This window comes from Mustela lutreola, chromosome 2 (assembly GCF_030435805.1).
Source record: "Mustela lutreola isolate mMusLut2 chromosome 2, mMusLut2.pri, whole genome shotgun sequence".
Taxonomy (NCBI): Eukaryota; Metazoa; Chordata; class Mammalia; order Carnivora; family Mustelidae; genus Mustela; species Mustela lutreola.
In genome coordinates, this window is record NC_081291.1 from 18,861,637 (window position 1) to 18,879,511 (window position 17,875).

General features: G+C 56.6%; 2 protein-coding genes across 2 annotated transcripts; one reads left to right on the forward strand and one right to left on the reverse strand.

Moving 5' to 3' along the window:
• Positions 1–3,703: 3,703 nt before the first annotated feature.
• Positions 3,704–17,825, forward strand: P4HTM (prolyl 4-hydroxylase, transmembrane). The gene is made up of 9 exons (XM_059160880.1): positions 3,704–4,056; positions 4,268–4,349; positions 12,425–12,615; positions 13,429–13,525; positions 14,846–15,008; positions 15,582–15,767; positions 16,475–16,565; positions 16,762–16,885; positions 17,391–17,825. Exons 1-9 carry the CDS (start codon positions 3,724–3,726, stop codon positions 17,609–17,611), a joined length of 1,488 nt encoding a protein of 495 aa, XP_059016863.1. The 5' UTR covers positions 3,704–3,723; the 3' UTR covers positions 17,612–17,825.
• On the reverse strand, positions 7,695–10,645 carry LOC131823917 (secreted frizzled-related protein 5-like). The gene is made up of 4 exons (XM_059160884.1): positions 10,446–10,645; positions 9,306–9,475; positions 8,970–9,056; positions 7,695–8,645 (listed from the first exon to the last, which is right to left on the reverse strand). The coding sequence occupies exons 1-4, from the start codon at positions 10,640–10,642 to the stop codon at positions 8,329–8,331; spliced, it is 771 nt and encodes a 256-aa protein (XP_059016867.1). The 5' UTR covers positions 10,643–10,645; the 3' UTR covers positions 7,695–8,328.
• Positions 17,826–17,875: the final 50 nt, after the last annotated feature.

A 17,875-nucleotide genomic window follows, 5' to 3' on the forward strand; every position in this document is an offset into this window, starting at 1 on the left:
AGAGAAACATTATGGCCCTTAGGCAGCAAAAAGGCCATAGGTTTTAAAAGGCCAAGTTTCAGTTTATGATGTGGTTGTGAGATTCCCACAACCAACAGCAGGTGGAGCAGAACTAGGCAGCATTCCACACCCCCTCCCGCGTGCCCCAGCAGGCTTGCCTTCTGTTGTCTGGTGATGAGTGAGAGAAGGAGCTGTGTGTGGCAGTGGAGATTAGTCACCTGGGTACAGGAGATGGGAATGTGAGAGAAAGGGGTTTCGAAAAATAAGGAACATGAGGATTTGTGGTGATATAGGTATTTTTTTTTTTTAAGATTTTATTTATTTGACAGACAGAGGTCACAAGTAGGCAGAAAGGCAGGCAGAGAGAGGAGGAAGCAGGCTCTCCTAAGAGCAGAGAGCCCGATGTGGGGCTCGATCCTAAGACCCTGGGATCATGACCTGAGCCGAAGGCAGAAGCTTTAACCCACTGAGCCACCCAGGTGCCCCTAGTGTTTGTTTTTTTTTTAAAGACTTTTTTTTTTAAAGACTTTTTTTTCTTCTTTCAAAGATTTTATTTATTTATTTGGCAGAGAGAGATCACAAGTAGGCAGAGAGGCAGGCAGAGAGAGAGGAGGAAGCAGGCTCCCTGCTGAGCAGAGAGTCCGATGTGGGGCTCGATCCCAGGACCCTGAGATCATGACCTGAGCCGAAGGCAGCGGCTTAACCCACTGAGCCACCCAGGCGCCCCAAGACTTTTTTTTTTTTTTAAGATTTTATTTATTTATTTGTCAGAGAGAGAGAGAGAGAGCACAGGCAGAGTGGCAGGCAGAGTCAGAGGGAGAGACAGGCTCCCTGCGGGGCAAGGAGCCCGATGTGGGACTCGATCCCAGGACGCTGGGATCATGACCTGAGCCAAAGGCAGCCGCTCAACCAACTGAGCCACCCAGGCGTCCCAGCAAGACTTTTTTTTTTTTTTTCTTTTAAAGATTTTATTTATTTATTTGACAGAGAGAAATCACAAGTACATGGAGAGGCAGGCAGAGAGAGAGAGGGAAGCAGGCTCTCCGCTGAGCAGAGAGCCCGATGCGGGACTCGATCCCGGGACTCTGAGATCATGACCTGAGCCGAAGGCAGCGGCTTAACCCACTGAGCCACCCAGGCGCCCCAAGACTTTTATTTATTTGACAGAGACATAGCGAGAGAGGGAACACAAGCAGGGGGAGTGGAAGAGGAAGAAGCAGGCTTCCCGCTGAGCAGGGAGCCTGATGCAGGGCTGGATCCTAGGACCCTGGGATCATGACCTGAGCCGAAGGCAGATGCTTAACGACTGAGCCACCCAGTCACTCCTAATAATAGACATTAAAAGGCTAAAGAGGGGGGCATCTGGGTGGCTCATTGGCTCAGTGGGTTAAAGCCTCTGCCTTTGGCTCGGATCGTGATCCCAGGGTCCTGGGATCGAGCCCCACATTGGGCTCTCTGCTCTGCAGGGAGCCTGCTTCCCCCTCTCTCTCTGCCTGCCTCTCTGCCTACTTGTGATCTCTGTCTGTCAAGTAAATAAATAAAATCTTAAAAAAAAAAATGGCTAAAAAGGAAATGGTCTCAACATTCATTCATGGGTACCAGAAACCATGACATCCTTGGTAAAACTGTGAATCGGTTGGTGTTTTCCCATTAAAGAATTTAGGAGAGGGCACCTGGGTGGCTCAGTCAGTTAAGCGTCTGCCTTCAGCTTGGGTCAAGATCCCAGGGTCCTGGGATAGAGCCCCGCATCAGGGTCTCTGCTCAGTGGGGTGCCTGGTTCTTCTTCTTCCCTTGCTGCTCCACCCTGCTCATGCTCTCTCTATGTCAAATCTTTTAAGAAAATGAAAAAAAAAAATTAGGAGATTAAAAAAGAAGAAGAATAGGGGAAAAAATTAGGAGAACAATATGATTTGGGGGAAATGTACTTGCTCCGGTTGTGCTGTGTACTTGGATGTTGAGAGACTTCGGACCTAACTAGAGTGGCTTAAAGACAAGCTGCAGGAAAGCTGGACACTGCTAAGTTGGTAATAGGACTTTTTTCCATTTGAATCCAAAACATTTCTTTTGTGGCCATTCTATGTATGTATGAATGTATATATGTATGTATGTGCTTCAGAATTCATTTCAGGGAGCAGGGGCTTCAGAATTCATTTCAGAATTCACTTCCATGCACAGGGAGTCCAAGCTCACCTGGTTACCTGCAGACATGTGGCTTCCCACTCGATCTGAAGCAGAATACTGGACGGCTGGTGCCGGTTGGTCAACATCCCGACTTCGGCTGAACCCTAACGATTCCCATTATCACCTCCCCCTCTTCCTCCCCACTAGACATGTCCAGAATGTCTCCTTTGTTTGGGCAGTGTTTCTCTGTAGTATCCCAAGGAGATTGACAAGATGGTCACTGAGGGTGGCTGGATGAGTGGGTGCACCCACGTGCTCCCCACGTGCTCAGGCACTGGTGAAATCCGCCCCTGTGTGTAGAATCTCCAAGAGAAGGAGATGGGCCTGCCTTTGGAGCCCCTGGCCCGCTCTGCGGAGACCAGAAAATGCAGACTCCACTTTTCTGGAAGAAAATGGGCTGGAGAAGGGGCTGTTAACAGGGTAAGGGGAAAACCACTAGTGAGACCGACTCAGTGGTGTGGCTCTTGTCTGCCTGTCCACAGGAAGGGGTTGGCTTCTGCCCTGGGGCCCATGCATCACTGCCTGAGGATAACGCAGTCCTAGTACAGCAGGGAGCATGAAAATGCCCAGGCTTTGGCACTGGGCCGCTGGTATGTCCTCCCTTCTCCATACCTGGTGATAATTTGAGTTTCTTTTCCTCTGAGGCGACTACAGTCACACCACCCTGAATGCGCTCAGTCTTATCCACGTATCCTCTGAGGCAATGGTGTCTCAATTATAGCAAAGTCCCCCTTTCACAGAAAAGTGCCTTTCTCCCTCTTTCCCTGTGCCAACTTTGAGGCAAGAAACGTTTTTGAGTTCCGCAGGTTGTTAGGGGTTTGAGCTTCCTGGTGCCAAGGGCTCCTCCAGGAAGCCCTCTCTGACCACTCCAGACTGGATCCCACGGTCTATGCACGTATGCGACCTTGGACATCCAGCCGCTCCTTCCTAAGGCCTGACTCCTATAGGCCTCCCTGTGAGGTCGCAGAGCGGAACTCCAAGGCATTCTTGGCAGTCTAAGCTGGCAAGCGACAGTGCCGAAAGCTGCGGGTCCTACAGGATCACATGCGCAGTAGTCGGCCTCCGCGGAGGCCCCAGACCGCCGCATTATTGAGTCATCTTTCGGCAGTGCCTCGTCGCTGTCACCCCACTCTCAAGAGCAAGAAAATGCAGGGCATACTTTTCTAGGAAGAGGAAGTGCATCTTAACTAGGGGACGGAGAAAATATCAATGGGGTTTCCTTTAATGGTGCTGCTCTTGTGTGCCCCGGCATTGCGCGTGGGGGAGGGGCCGGCTTCCGCCCTGGGGTGCGTGCATCTCCTCCGGACAGTAACCCACCCCGGGAAGATAAACTCCAGCGTGGACCAGGGTCCAGGGCGCAAGGGAGACTGAGCGCCGCGCAGGGGCGGGCGCGGGCGGCCCCGGCGGGTGCAGCATCCCCAGGCACCGTCTCCTAGAGACCGCGGCGCGCGCGGGCTCCACGGCGGTTGTCCAGGCGACGGCGCCGCGCGGCGCGGGCATCCCCGCGGCCCCTCCCCTGGGCGTGCGCGCGACCTGGGCGCCATGGCGGCGGCGGCGGCGGCCCGGAGACCGGAGGCCGCGAGTCCGCAGTGGGCGCCGCCTGGACACGAGCGGGCCCGGACCGCCGCCGGGCTGGGCGACTGCGAGGACGCGCCGGTCCGGCCGCTGTGCAAGCCCCGCGGCATCTGCTCGCGCGCCTACTTCCTGGTGCTGATGGTGTTCGTGCACCTGTACCTGGGCAACGTGCTGGCGCTGCTGCTCTTCGTGCACTACAGCAACGGGGACGAGAGCAGCGACCCCGGGCCTCAGCACCGCGCCCAGGGCCCCGGGCCCGCGCCGACCCTGGGTCCCCTCGCCCGGCTGGAGGGCATCAAGGTGAGGACCCCCGTCTCGCCGGGTTCCAGGCCCTGCACGGCGAGCCCGTGACCGCCGGCGCGCAGCCCACGACCTCCACGCTGCTCCCTGCGTCGTCTGCCCCGCGCGCACCCCCACCCCTAACTCGTCGCGCTCGGGGCCCGGGCCCCTGTACCCTCCTCGGGCGGCGCGGCCTGGGGCCCGAGCTGCCCGCAGTGCCCCTTTCCCTTAGGTGGGGCACGAGCGTAAGGTCCAGCTGGTCGCCGACAGGGATCACTTCATCCGAACCCTCAGCCTCAAGCCGCTGCTCTTTGGTAAGTCAGCTGGGCGCTCCTGGGAAGGGCCGGGGCTGCGGTTTGGGGGCGCTCGGAGGCTCGCTTTGGCCACGTGACTTCTGTTTTGAAAATGGCTGCTTCGGAGTAGCTTTTATCACCCAAAGGTTTCCCAAAGCGAAGTACCAACGTCCACCTCTGTAATAGGGTCACAGGGTGACCTTTCCACACTCCCCTCTCTGACCCCTACTCTGCAGCTGATCCTTCCGTTACAGGGCTGGGCAATGCGACCCTTAGGCGGTTGTCTAAACACTTCATTTGAAACCATCTTTGGACACTTTCTGCCATCATTAATTCTATCACATTCTAGAACTGGGGGAGGGTGGGAGAGACTGCTAACCAGGACCTAGCTGATCTCAGGGCCTCTGAGGATGAATCTCACTCCCAAAGTGGACCCTGTGGTCTGACGAGGGTTCTTAGGATGCGGTTGTATTCAGCCATAAGTAGGCAAAACCTTCCAGCGTGACCTCATTTGGAACCAGCATCATAAGCTCACAGTTCCTGAGCTCTGGTTTTGCCCTAGGCTTTATGAGATCGTTTCAGTTAATTCTTACAACGCCTATATGAGGTGGGTGTGGATCCCACCCTTACGTTACCGGGTGGGAAAGTGAGACACAGAACTGCGGTTGGTCCGCCAGGCATATACAGCTAGCTCAGGAGCAAAGCTAGGGTTAGAACCCAGGCAGCCTGCCTCTAGAGCCTGTACTGTCTAGCCACCCTGCTAGCTGAGAAGACTCTCGAAGTTCTTGAGACCACCAGTGTCAGCAAGGTGGGGGTTCCCCAGACTTATGACCCTGCCCAGGATAGCTTTGTGCACCCGGCCCTGGGTATCCAGTGTCGGTGACACACTTACCTGTAGACCCGGGGCTGTTCCTGCCTTCTGGGGGATGGTGTGAGTTAGAGGCTTTCAGGAGGGGGCTGGGGACCAAAGCAGAGCGTCTGAGCACCTGCCATTACCTCTGGGGCAGAGGGCCCTGGCTGAGAATTATGCCGAGACCTTTGAGACCTATGAGAACACTGCATGCAGTGTAAGGGGAAATAGGTTATGCTGGTCCCATTGTGGGAGGAGCCCTAAAAGGTTATTGTTACTATGATTATTACTGCTGCATAAGGTTGAATTCTGTGCCAAGCACTATTTTAAGTGCTGGGAACACAGCATTGAACCAAATAGGGAAAAACAAACAAACAAACCAAACAAACAAAAATAACTAACAACACACACACACCTGAAGCTGACATTCAAATAAGGAGACAGACAATAAACAAATATATATGGCGTGTCAGTTGGTGATAAATGATTGCAGACAAATAAGGCAGAATTTCAGCTGGTGTTGACACTTTTAATAGAGTGACCAAGCTAGGCCTCCTTGTGAAAGATATTTGAGCCAAAACCTCTAGGAGCTAAGGGATCAAGCCAGGTGACTGTCAAGAAAGGGTGATCCAGGCAAGGGAGCGACACTCACCCCTTTACTGCTACATTGCTGTGAACAGACAGGCCTGAAGGGGTTGTGTTCTCAGCCTTCTTGGGACCTGTATGTACACAATTCAGATGTATATTAGGTTAAATGAATCATGACCCATAACTGTGACCCCTCAGCCCCTAACATGCAGCTGCTGCATCAAAGTCCTACAGAGCAGAGAATGAGAGACCCAAGCCCCATAAAGTCTAGGAAGCAGGAGAGATCTGGCACAAGGTAAACTGCTTCTCGTTAAGCCTCTGGATGGGTCTGTGTACCGGCAGGTTAGGATGGCTGCAGCAAGAAGCTCCAGCTGTGGCCCCCATTTTCTCCCAACTCTTACATTGACTTTGAGTCTGGTATTAGGCATTGTCCCCGGTTTTACCCAGGAAGTCCTGGGACTTGCTCCTTGACGAAACCACCTCACCATGTGAGGTGAGCCACATGAAGAAGAGATTAGGGATTATAGGAAGTCCACTTGTGAGGCAGGGAAAGCACGGGGGAGAGGATGTCGGAAAGGGGGCAGTTCCTGAATTCTGTGGTGTTAGATGGACCCCCAAAGGAAGCCTTATCTCAAGAAGGAGCAGTGTCTGTCTTCTCTGCCTGCCCATTTAGTCATCACCCTAAAAAGGCAGGAGGGCCCAAGAAGGATGGGCCTACTGTGGGCTCTGCCACCTCTGTCTTGCTACTCTTGGTCCCAAACCTGTCACCCTCAGCCTCAGGGACCCAAGGTGCCAGGGCTTGAGAGGTGGGTGTTCAGGATATAAACCGGGGCAAAGGGATTGGGTTCTACCCCAGAGTGCCCCCATCTCCAGGGGAGGGAGTCCCACAACTTCATGGGGAAGACCCCATGCAAACTCCAGTCTCCCTTTGGGGAAACATTTCCCTGTTTCCCACCTTTGTCCCTAAAGACCTGGGGCAAGTGGGACCTAGACCACCAAAGCCCCACTCTGAGTTCTTGGCATAATATCTGTGAAGTGTGCCTAGTGTGGTAGGCATTCCACAAGGATCTGGACCATCAGAAGTCCGCTGAGGACTTTGACCTGTTTAGTTCAGAAGGGAGGTGTTCCAGTTTTGAGTCATTGTCATCTCTCTGGGGACACTGCCACCTTTCACGTGGCTCACCTCTCCCTCCACCTTACCTCACCCCCATTCTGTGTCTAAACAACAGATTAGTCTTACCGCCCACTTTCTTAAAAGTCTCCAAGATTCCCACTTCACCTCTAAGTGTCATTTGGTGGTGCCTTCCTCTCCTGCTGCTCCTTCCTCACTCCCTGCTGTCCCCAAGCTCATTCTGCCCTGGGACCTTACATGTGCTGTGCCCTCCACCAGAAGGCTCAGACCTGGCCATCCCACAGAGGGTGCCTTCTGGTCCACTGGGCCTGTGCACACACATTCCCTCCTCGGAGACCTCTCCTGACCTCAGACTGGTCTTAAGAGGTTCCCAGATACCATTGCATCAGATTGCCTGGTTTTCTTCTTGTCCCTTAGTAACCCTGGAGACAGTCTCGGTATTTATTTGTCATTCGTACCTCTACCCCTAAAGGCGAGCTGCATGTGGGAGAGGCCTGATTTGTGCAGGCTCAGTAGTCAGCAGCCGGAGTCTGTCTGCTGCCGGTCATGACTGGCTGCCTGGTGAGATTTACTGGGCACTCAGCCGGACCAGCACCTGTCTGTTTGCTCAGAGTGACCTCCCACCACCCTGAGGTGCCCCCTTATTTGGCATTCCCTTCAAGAGCAGCAGGGGTCGCCTCCCGAAGGCCAACAAGATTTTTAGCCCATTTTCCTAACTACTTAAGGTCGATGAATAACTGACAACAGTACACAAAACAGTTTTATCTTAAAACCATGACTGTTTTATCGTAGGATTTCCAAGTCGGCTCAAGAAAACAATTAGGCAGTTACTTAGGATGACAAACACTGGAGGCCCAGAAATAGGGGGAAAACTCTGTGTGTGTGTGTGTGTGTGTGTGAGAGTTCAGGTTGGTAAGCAGCTGAAGGCAGTTTCCGGCATGGACTTCTCCCCACCCCCTGTGCTCTCTGCACAAGCCTGCAGCTTGGTGGGACCTGGGCTCAGTAAAGGTCAGGCAGATAAAACCAAGTCTATGTGGGATTGACAGGCAGCATCCTGCCTGGGAGGAGCTTAGCCCGAGGCTTTGCACCTGCCCTGAGGCAGCCTGGGCTGCTCCGGCTTGTAGGCATTAGCCAGGCTGTCATCCCAGGCCTGGGAAGGACAGAAGGACAGAAAGATTGTCTTGCCTTTCCAGCAAACACTCCCCTGCTAGGGGAGCCAGCCTCCTTCGTGTCTGGGCAGAGCACTGTAGTCTAGGAAGGGGCCCCTTAGCTGTGGCCACAGCAGTGGGCTTCTGCCCTGCTTGGGTCCTTCACGGGGCTTCTCGGGACTCTGGTCTGCAAGTGTCCAAGATGGGCAGCAGAGAGGGGTTTAGGTGTGTCCAGGGCAGCGCGGGTTTTGTGTGGCTGGCTCTCCCTGCCTGTAGGAATCCCTACCGTGGGCACTGGTGATGGTGCCACCTACGCACGGCCAGCTGCAGATGTCGGTGGCCTTGGCTCCAAACATAGGCCGTGGTTACCAGCAGCCGAGGGCCCTGCACCTCCCCACCTAGCACGTAGGTGCCAGCGAGCCTTCCTCGCAAGAGGTTGTGCACGCACGTGGCATCCAGCTGCAGCCAGCGACGCAGAGTAGGGGCCAGTTCCGAGGCAGGCAGTGGGCCCGCCTTCAGCACCTCCAGCCGGGAGTCCAGGTGGCAGTGTGAGAGACCAGAGGATGACCCGTTGCATCGGGAGAGCCTAACCTTCACTGCTGCATGGGATCAGAGGAGTGGGGTGAGGCGCAGGGCCTCTGGGAGTACCTCCCATCCCCTCCACGTGGTGAACCACACCCTCTTGGATGCTCTACTCTGAATCAGGGTCCTGGGGAAGACCTGAAGCCCTGGCTGCCACCCTCCTAGGCAGGTTCAGTGTGTTGTTTTAGCGATGCCACACTTGTTAAAGGCCTTTATCTTGTAGCTCTAACCAGGTAGAGCATTTGAGTGTCCCCTCTTTCATTTGTCTTACACCGATCTGGGAGCTGGGATGGAGGCACTTGTGAGGTGGGTGTAAGGGATGCTGGACGCTAGGGGCTCACCAAAGTCGCTGGCACAGAGCGCATCCAGGACCTCGTTGGACGAGCGGGCGTCCTGCAACTCACAGTCCCTGCAGCTGGCCCGAGGCACTGGGGGGAGGGGCCGAGTGAGGCTCCGTCTGGAGCAAGTGGGGGAAGGGCCGGCAACGAGGGGGGGGGGTATGGGGGGTGGGCCTCCCGCTGGCCCCTCCTTCTTCACCCTTTCTGAGACCCGTTGCTGTGGCTGGTCCCTTGTCTCCCCTACCAGAGAGAGCCGTGTACCTCTGGCTCTGCGGGCAGTGGCTTGGGAGGGTAAGGCGCTGCTGGTGGGCCGGGCCTGGGAGCCGTGGGGGGACTCACGTGGGCGGCCCAGGCGGGAGCCGTTGGAGACAGCCGCGACGCAGAGGCCGTGGCTGGCGGGGAAGCGGCCGCAGTGCAGGATGGCCGGCCAGGGGTAGCCGTAGCAGGCCATGATGGGCGCACAGCTGGCCTGCACGGCCTCACACAGGCTGCGACACGGGTAGATGACCCTGCGGAGGTGGGAAGGATGGAAGGATCGGGGCGACGGGGCGGTCAGGACCGGGTTTCCTGGAGTCCAGGCTAGCCCCCCCCCCCTCCTCTCCATCACCACCACCCCCCACTCAGGCACAGCCAGGGACTTCGCGGTTGCTGGGCAACGACACCTGGTCACCTAGCAACAACTCTCTGCCCCCGCATGTCGTCGTCCTTCCCCCCCCCCCCCCCCACCGGGCTTCGGTCTTCCAGCCCCCACCGTTCTGTGTGGCCAGGGCTGCTTTCCAGCGCACCTCCCCCTCCAGCTGGGGCAGACATCCAGTGCCCTGGAGAAGGGCATATGCGAAGGGCCCTGCCCTCTGGGCCTTAACTCCCCATCTTGGAGGGAGAAAGCAGAGCCCTCCCTCTTGTCCTGAAAGGCATGTGGGAGACTGCAGTGTCTGGCCAGGGCTGGGGTTCGCAAAGAGCAGAGGCCCAATCATTGGATTCTGAAAGAGCCCCTTCTTGGTGCCACTGGCATGGTCACCCTGAGGCTCTGGGAATGTCCCCCAGAGGAGGGACCAAAGGCACTGTTGTTCACCAGGTAGGTTAGGCTGGGGAATCAGGTTTGCGATCTCTGGTCTGGGAGAAAAGGCCCTCAGATGAGCTCCACCTTTTGCCAGGATTCCTTGGGCAGACAGTTTCCACACCCCGCTGGAGAGGGGTTCCAGCCCTCCCAACCCAAAGCATCCTACCCATTTGCCATACCTTGACATTCAAGAGCCCTTGATGCCAAGGGTTCCAACCATTGATGGTCTGCCTATGTCTCCTCTGTTCCATGGGCACCTGTTCCCCTGAGCCAGGAACACCCTGACAAGACAATCCTTCATTTCCCTCCCCACCCCTGTCGCCACCCAGCCTTGAGAGGTACGTTGTAATGGTTAGTGAACAGGCCCTGGCAGAGGAAAGCTCCCCTCCCCCTGCCCCACCTAGGAGTCCCTGTCCTACCTGTCGAGGCACACAGGGGCAAAAAGGGAGCAGAGGAAGAGGCGGGCATCCGGGTGGCACTCCCTGGCCAGCAGGGGCAGCCAGCTGACCGACTGCTGGAGAGCCTCGGCCGTCGTGTCATGGTCCAACAAGTTGGGCAGCCGCATCTCTGTGTAGCCAATGTCGTGGCACAGGGCCATGGCTTGGGGAATGGGCATGCACCGTGTGGGGCCCCGGGGAGCCCCTGCTCCACTATCAGCCCAGAGCACCACCAGGGCCACTAACAGCCACAGCCCTTGATCCATCACCCGTGTTGTCTTCCTTGGTCTTAATGGGCTGAGGCTGAGACCTTTATAGGTCTGTCCCCACACCCCAGGAACCGGTGTTTGTGCAGGTCCCTGGTGCTGGGACCCATCTGGTTAGGCCCCAGTGTGCTGGCCTGGGCCATTTGCATCTGATTAGCACACCGCAGGGGACTGTAGAGTTTGGCGGCATCTTGGGGCCTGCGGATTACCAGCGCTTAATAAACTGAAGAAACCTGGGCCTGTGTTTTTTCTTTTTCTGGTTTACTTTTCTTGTTTGTTTACTTATTTTTTAAGCTACCTGGAGGTGACTGTTGATTAGCAGTTTGGTCTAACCCATTGTCCAGAGCTGCGTGTCTCCCCCCCCCCCCCCGCCCCCGCACCCCGTAGTGGATGGCTCACACCCTTTTTGGGTTTGCTGGGCTGGGAGGTCAAGCCGGCCTGGGTGGGGGCCTTTATCCTGCCCTCTTTGTCACTGCATCTGGGTCATCTATCCAGGAAAGCTGAATGTGGTCTTGAGCATGGACTTTGGAGTATGACAGCCTGGAAGGTCCCTGGCAAGTCTCTCACATCTCTGTGCCTGCAGGGTGTCAGGGACAGGAAAGGCAAATTGAAGGGGCCCAGCTTTCTAGGGTGAGTGTAGGGATTCAGGAGTTGATGACATGCTTAGGACAGGATGCAGAATCCGTGCCACCTAAGTATGATCTGCTATGATAACCACTAAAAGCCCTTCCAAGCCTGGCTCTGAGCAGCCGTTTTCCTTCCTCATGGCAATGCCTGGAACTTAATGCTGGGAGTATGACCCTGAGAGGTGGTAGACCGCTCTGCAGCTCTGAGGGCTCACTGTGGCCACAGGGCCTTGCCTCCAGTCTGTTCCTCTGTGGGCCTCTTGGTCCCCATCTAAGGAAGTCCTCTCTCCTGGGAACGAGGAGAGGAAGCAGGGCCCATGCTCCGGTCTATGAGTGCCCGGGACCACTGGGATGTGGGCTTCCCAGGTGCGAGACTCACTTTCCAGCATGACCAAACTGCTTGTAGAGCTGGCGTGGGGGCATCCAGCCCCTGGAGCTGAGCCCCAAGCCCCCCTGTACTCGGACTTAGAGGCATGATGTTCAGTGTACGCTTGTTCCCAAAGCAAAGGACACCTGGGGCATCTTCTCAGAGCCAAAACCCTAAGAGACACCCACTGACGGGGCAACTCAGCCCTGGACAGATGGGTCAGCGCCCACTTGTGCAGGAGAGTGGACGGCAAGGACTGACCTACAGCAATGAATGTTTTACACTTGGTTTTTATTTGATCCATGCCGAAAAGCAAAAATGAAAGCAAAATCCAGTCACCATCACCCCATTTTAAAGTAGGTACCCAATCAGAAGTGGAGGTCAGCCCTCTGGCCTTCAGTCCCACTCCGAGGTGGGGGGAGCCCCTGCTCAGCTTAGCTCTAGCAAACTTCCCAGGGCTCCCCAGGAAATGGTTGCTGTCAGCATCAAAGAGAAAAGCCCCACATTCCGAGTGCTAGCCAACCTTTGCAGGACAACTCAGTTCTGGGGTCAGAGTGCAGAGCAGAGGTAAAGCCGCGTGTGAAGTCCTGACCCGGGGAGTGCCGGGGCACAGGAGTCCCGCAGGAACTGCAAAGAGGAAGGCACCGGTTGCACCAGTGGCCTGGCTCAGTCCGTGGCCTCCCCCACCTCCTCTTCTGGCAGAGATCCCTGGCTTCCTGAGTGATGAGGAGTGTCGGCTCATCATCCACCTGGCCCAGATGAAGGGGCTACAGCGCAGCCAGATTCTGCCCACTGAAGAATACGAGGAGGCAATGGGCACGATGCAGGTCAGCCAGCTGGACCTCTTCCGGCTGCTGGACCAGAACCACGATGGTCGCCTGCAGCTCCGTGAGGTTGGGATCCTGCGGCCTGGAGTAGGCCCAGGGTGGGAGTGCCTAGAATTATCTTTCCCGTGGCCTGCCCAATTCCAGCCCCACCCCCTTCTCCTTCCCTGGAGAGTTCCTTGCTGCCTCGGGAACCCCAGAAGGTGGCAGGAGGATCCCCCTGTGGGTGATGACATTTATTACCACAGTTCCTGGGTGGTAATGCCATCTGTGGTCTGGATTCCTTGCTGACGTGGCTGGGGACCCACAGAACTCATGGTGGAGGGGGTGGCAGGTCTGAGGGTAGCCAGGAGTCTGTGTCTCTTATATGCCTCTCACACCAGGCTTCTGACAGAGGTCTTGGCAAGGTGGAGGGTCCCTCGCCTATACAGAGGGTCTCTCGCCCCACTGAGCCTGGTCTTCTGGACAAGCCTGGTGATCATGCCCTGGCCAGGCCTCCCCTTGGTGCCTGTTCCCTGTTTGCACCCAGGCCTTGGCCTCCCCTTTCTGACCTGGAGTATCTGAGTGGGTTACAGTCCTGTGCTTCACTCTGCCTCCAACCAGCTGACAGTGCTGGCCATGAAGGCCACAGTCCCAACAGGGCCAGGAATGCCGATGGCCCACAGATCTCTTACTATCTTCCTGGCCACCTCCCGAGATGCCTGTGGGCCTCTCTGCCTACCCTCCCTTCAGCTCAGGGACCTCAGGCTCTGCCCTGTGTCCTCAACCATTACCCCATCACCAGCACCCTTAGCCCTTACAGCAAGAACTGGGCGACTGTCTATGCTCTGGTGGCTCTCCATCGTTGCGGCCACTCCACTGAGGGACCATCTTGTGCTTTAGGTCCTGGCCCAGACTCGTCTGGGAAATGGACGGTGGATGACTCCAGAAAACATTCAGGAGATGTACTCTGCGATCAAGGCTGACCCTGATGGTGATGGTGAGCTCATACCTCGCCACAGTCTGTCCCTGTGAGCCTCCTGCCCGCCGTACACCCAGCTTCTAGAGGAGCCATTGATGGGGAGGCGAGGATGCAACCTTGCCCTCACTCCTGGGCAGTAGGCTGGGTCCTCCCATATGCCTTGGTGACAGTCTAGGGGACAGTGCTTGGAGGCCCTTTTGACCTTAACAGGCAGAGTGTGGGTCCAGGAGGGGAGTTGCTGGCTGGCAGAGGCCAGTGTAGGTTCAGCAGGAGCATAGATCTGGTGAGGCCAGCTTGAACTTGGCCATTCTCCCTGCTCCATCTACTTCTCTCCAGCCAGGCACAGGGTCTTCCCCAGAAGACACAGTCTCTGGTCTAACTAAGATCTTGCTTGCCTTCCTCTTGCTCACCTAGAGTCATGCTAACTGCTGGGGGTGGTTGGGGTAGGGGAGCTGTCGTGCAAGGACCCCATCCCCCTTGGGTAATAACTCCTAGATGTTACTAAGGTGTAGTCATCACTCACATGCCCAAGTTCTGGGTGAGATGGGGAAGGTACTCAGCTCAGGTCTTGATCTCAGGGTCATGAGCTCAAGCCCCATGCTGGGCTCCACGCTGGGCATGGAGCCTACTTAAAAAAGAAAAGAAAAGATAGAAAAAGAAAGAAAGAAAGGTTTCACCCTTAAGTCAATAGATGGACACAAGCTACTCTTCCAGTGGAGCTCCTGCTTTGTGGGTTGGGCAGAAAGAGGGAGCATTCTTGTCTAGGAGAATGGCCCGGCTTTCTTTGTTGAGGGAGACTGCTAGCCCAGCAGGCAGGACTGGCGAGGTAGATAGATGTATTCCACTCAGGACGGGACCTGAGGTCATAAGGGAGCTCCAGGGCACTAGCCCTGAATGAAACCCGATAGCATGGAAGGCTCTGGACAGAACCCAGCACTGACTACTTTCTTTACCCTCTATGGGACCAGAGGGTAGCCAGTACATGCTTTAGAGCCAGGCTGGGGGGCCAGGGGCAGTTCTTGGGGGGGTCCTGGCCATATGGTTCAAGCTTCTTTTGGCCACCCAGCTCTGGCCAATCTTGTAGGGGTTGGGCTTCTTCCTTTGGGGGGCCAAATCTGGGTTTAAACTGAGGAAGTGAACTTCCCTGGGTCTTTCTGGAGGGCCTGATGTGACAGAAGCCAGGTTCATCTGACCCAAGAGTCCAGGGTGGGGGACAGGTGCACGTGAGCCCCCAGTGGCCGAGGCCCCCGCCCCCAGGGGGATCGAGGCTGGTGCAGCCTGCTACTGTGGGCTCCTCACATGGGCTTGGGGGGCACTGACAATGGGTGCCCTGCGCAGGAGTGCTGAGCCTGCAGGAGTTCTCCAAAATGGACCTTCGGGACTTCCACAAGTACATGAAGGGCCACAAGGCAGCATCCAGCGAGCTGGTGCGGAACAGCCACCACACGTGGCTTTACCAGGGTGAAGGTGCCCACCACGTCATGCGTGCGATCCGCCAGAGGTGAGCACATGGGAGGGAGCAGGCCTGTGGGGCCCTCACAGAAGTTCCTGGCTGGGGCCGAGAGGACAGGCTTGGTTAGCTAACTCAGGATTAAGTTCTACTTGTTAGACCAGGATTAGAACCCTTTAAAAGACAGGCAATTAACAAAGGCAAATTAACCGTTGTTGTGGGCCAGCAACACACATTTGGGATTAGGAATAGACTGGAATGTTTGTTTTTTGCTAGTTAGAGAAATGACTTCTTATCTCTGTCCACAGGACCCCCTGCCGCTGAGCAGCCAGGGGTTTTAGATAAGCAACCTCCTTCCTGCAGGGAGTGATCCCCGCTCCCAATTTAGTGGAAATCTCATCTTCCCCACCCAGCGTGGTCTCTGGCATCCCAGGAGAAGGGCTCCTGAGTAACCCCTTCCTGCTCCTACAGGGCCCATCGGCGGGGCGTGGCGGGGGTGGGGGGGGGACTCGGGGTTACCAGGGGAGGTGGGCAGGGGCACAGCTTGTGGCAGGTCCGGGGTCTGGCTTCTTCAGGGTGCCACCTTGCATGGGACTGCCCAGCTGAATGCCTGCTGCCCACCAGGGTGCTACGCCTCACCCGCCTGTCACCTGAAATCGTGGAGCTCAGCGAGCCACTGCAGGTCGTGCGGTATGGCGAGGGAGGCCACTACCATGCCCATGTGGACAGCGGGCCTGTGTACCCGGAGACCATCTGCTCCCATACCAAGCTCATAGCCAATGAGTCTGTACCCTTCGAGACCTCCTGCCGGCAAGTACTTCCCATCTGGGGTGACCTTCCACTACTAGGCCAGGCATTCCCATGACATAAATACAGCCCTGTCCTAACGGGATGTCCCCTGTGTGCGTCCAGGAGGGCATTGGGCCATCCTGGTTGAGGATACCCCATCTCTCCCCCCAGTTTCTTCACCAAGTGGCAGGAAGGGTGGCCATCTTGTCTTAGTGGCCAAACTAAGGTGCCCACAGACACTGAGACTTGTTCCCAGAGCGCTGAGGCAAGGGGCAAGACTGGGTCTCCAGTTTTTTAGGCGTCCCCTCCCCTGGACCTTGATTCTCCCCCACAGCTGGAGGCCTCAGCTTCTCCCTTTGAAGCTGTGTCCCCCTCCCCTGCTTGGGCAGGGAGGCAGGCCTCTTCTCTTCATGTGACTGCTCTGGGTCAGCGCCTTCTACTCCCGGCCAGCCCTCTGCAGGGCTGTGCTGCTCCTGCTAGCCTACCTTTCCCAATAATTTAGCTAAGCACACCTGTGATCTTGGTCGCACAAAACACTGTGACACACAGAAAGAGACTGGGTTTGTGGGAGGAAGGACAGGCTAGGGATATCTTGGCACTGATCTGCAGCGTTGTCACTGATCTCAGCCTGCCCCCATCTGGCCCTTGGGAATCTGGGCAGCTTATCCTCCCCACAGGTAAGCCTACGGGAGTGTCCACAGCTGCTCAGTGGGCCCCCTGCCTTACAGCTACATGACAGTGCTGTTTTATTTGAACAACGTCACCGGTGGGGGCGAGACTGTCTTCCCTGTGGCAGACAACAGAACCTACGATGAAATGGTAAGGGCCAACCAGGCTGTTAACTCTGGTGGGATGGCAGGGCCTTGGGCAATCCTAGTATATACCCCTCCAGAGCTGGGATGACGGGCCCAAGGGATCCCCTGGGCAATTCTGACTGGCTTCCCTTTGGCTGATTTTGGCTGCTTGGCCACACAGTGGGGACAGTTTGAAAACCCCACCATCCTGCTGCCCACAGAGTCTGATTCAGGATGATGTAGATCTCCGTGACACTCGGAGGCACTGTGACAAGGGGAATCTGCGTGTCAAGCCCCGGCAGGGCACAGCAGTCTTCTGGTACAATTACCTGCCTGATGGACAAGGTGAGGGCCTGTGACCAGGCCAAGAGTGCCTTGAGGGAAGCTTCCCTTTATCTAGCCCAGAAGGCCACCCCGGTGGGATGCTTTCGGCACTCTTATGCATGTATTTCTGCCCCTGGTGCCTCCCAAAGGTCCTCCTCAGTGACTCCAGTGGCCAGCACCTGTGTAGCCTCCTGGGTTATCTTGACCCCTGTGACTGATTCCCTGAGGCTCCAGCCTTCCAGCTCACTGGGGCTGGGGACACATCAATCACCAGCCTGGGCTGTGGACAGTCTGGCAGCAAGAAAGCTGGTTTCAGAAGACCAGTGGTGGTGTTAGTGCATTAGTTGGAGAGAGATGCTGAGCCCCAAAGGAGGCCGTGGGGCCAGATTTTGCTACTGATGTGGGGTGGGCCCGCCGATGGGCCACCCTGTCCGTGCCCTTCGCCTGTGTGAGATCATGCTCAGGTCAGCGCCGCCTAGAGCCCCCTCTGGTCACCTCCCTCGGTCACACCATCCTCCTCTTCTAGGTTGGGTGGGCGACGTGGATGACTACTCACTGCACGGGGGCTGCCTGGTCACAAGTGGCACTAAGTGGATCGCCAACAACTGGATCAACGTGGACCCCAGCAGGGCACGGCAGGCACTATTTCAGCAGGAGATGGCGCGCCTGGCCCAAGAAGGCGGCACCGACTCCCAGCCAGAGTGGGCTCTGGACCGGGCGTACCGTGACGCGCGCGTGGAGCTCTGAGGGGAGTGTCGCCGAAGCCCGCAGCCCCAGGCCACCCGCCGCCCCAGGTCAGGGGACCTGTGGTCTCCCTGTCCAGATGCAGGTCAAAGACCTGGCCGATGTCTTGCCCTATCCCCGCCTCCAACCGCGATTAGGGCACAGTTCCTATATTCGTGTTATTTATTGTGTACAGACCCATGCTGCCCCCACCCCAAATAAAACTACACGGCTTCGAGCCGCGGGGCCGAGAAGCCACAGGTCGGGTCGGCATGGGGGTGGGGGAGG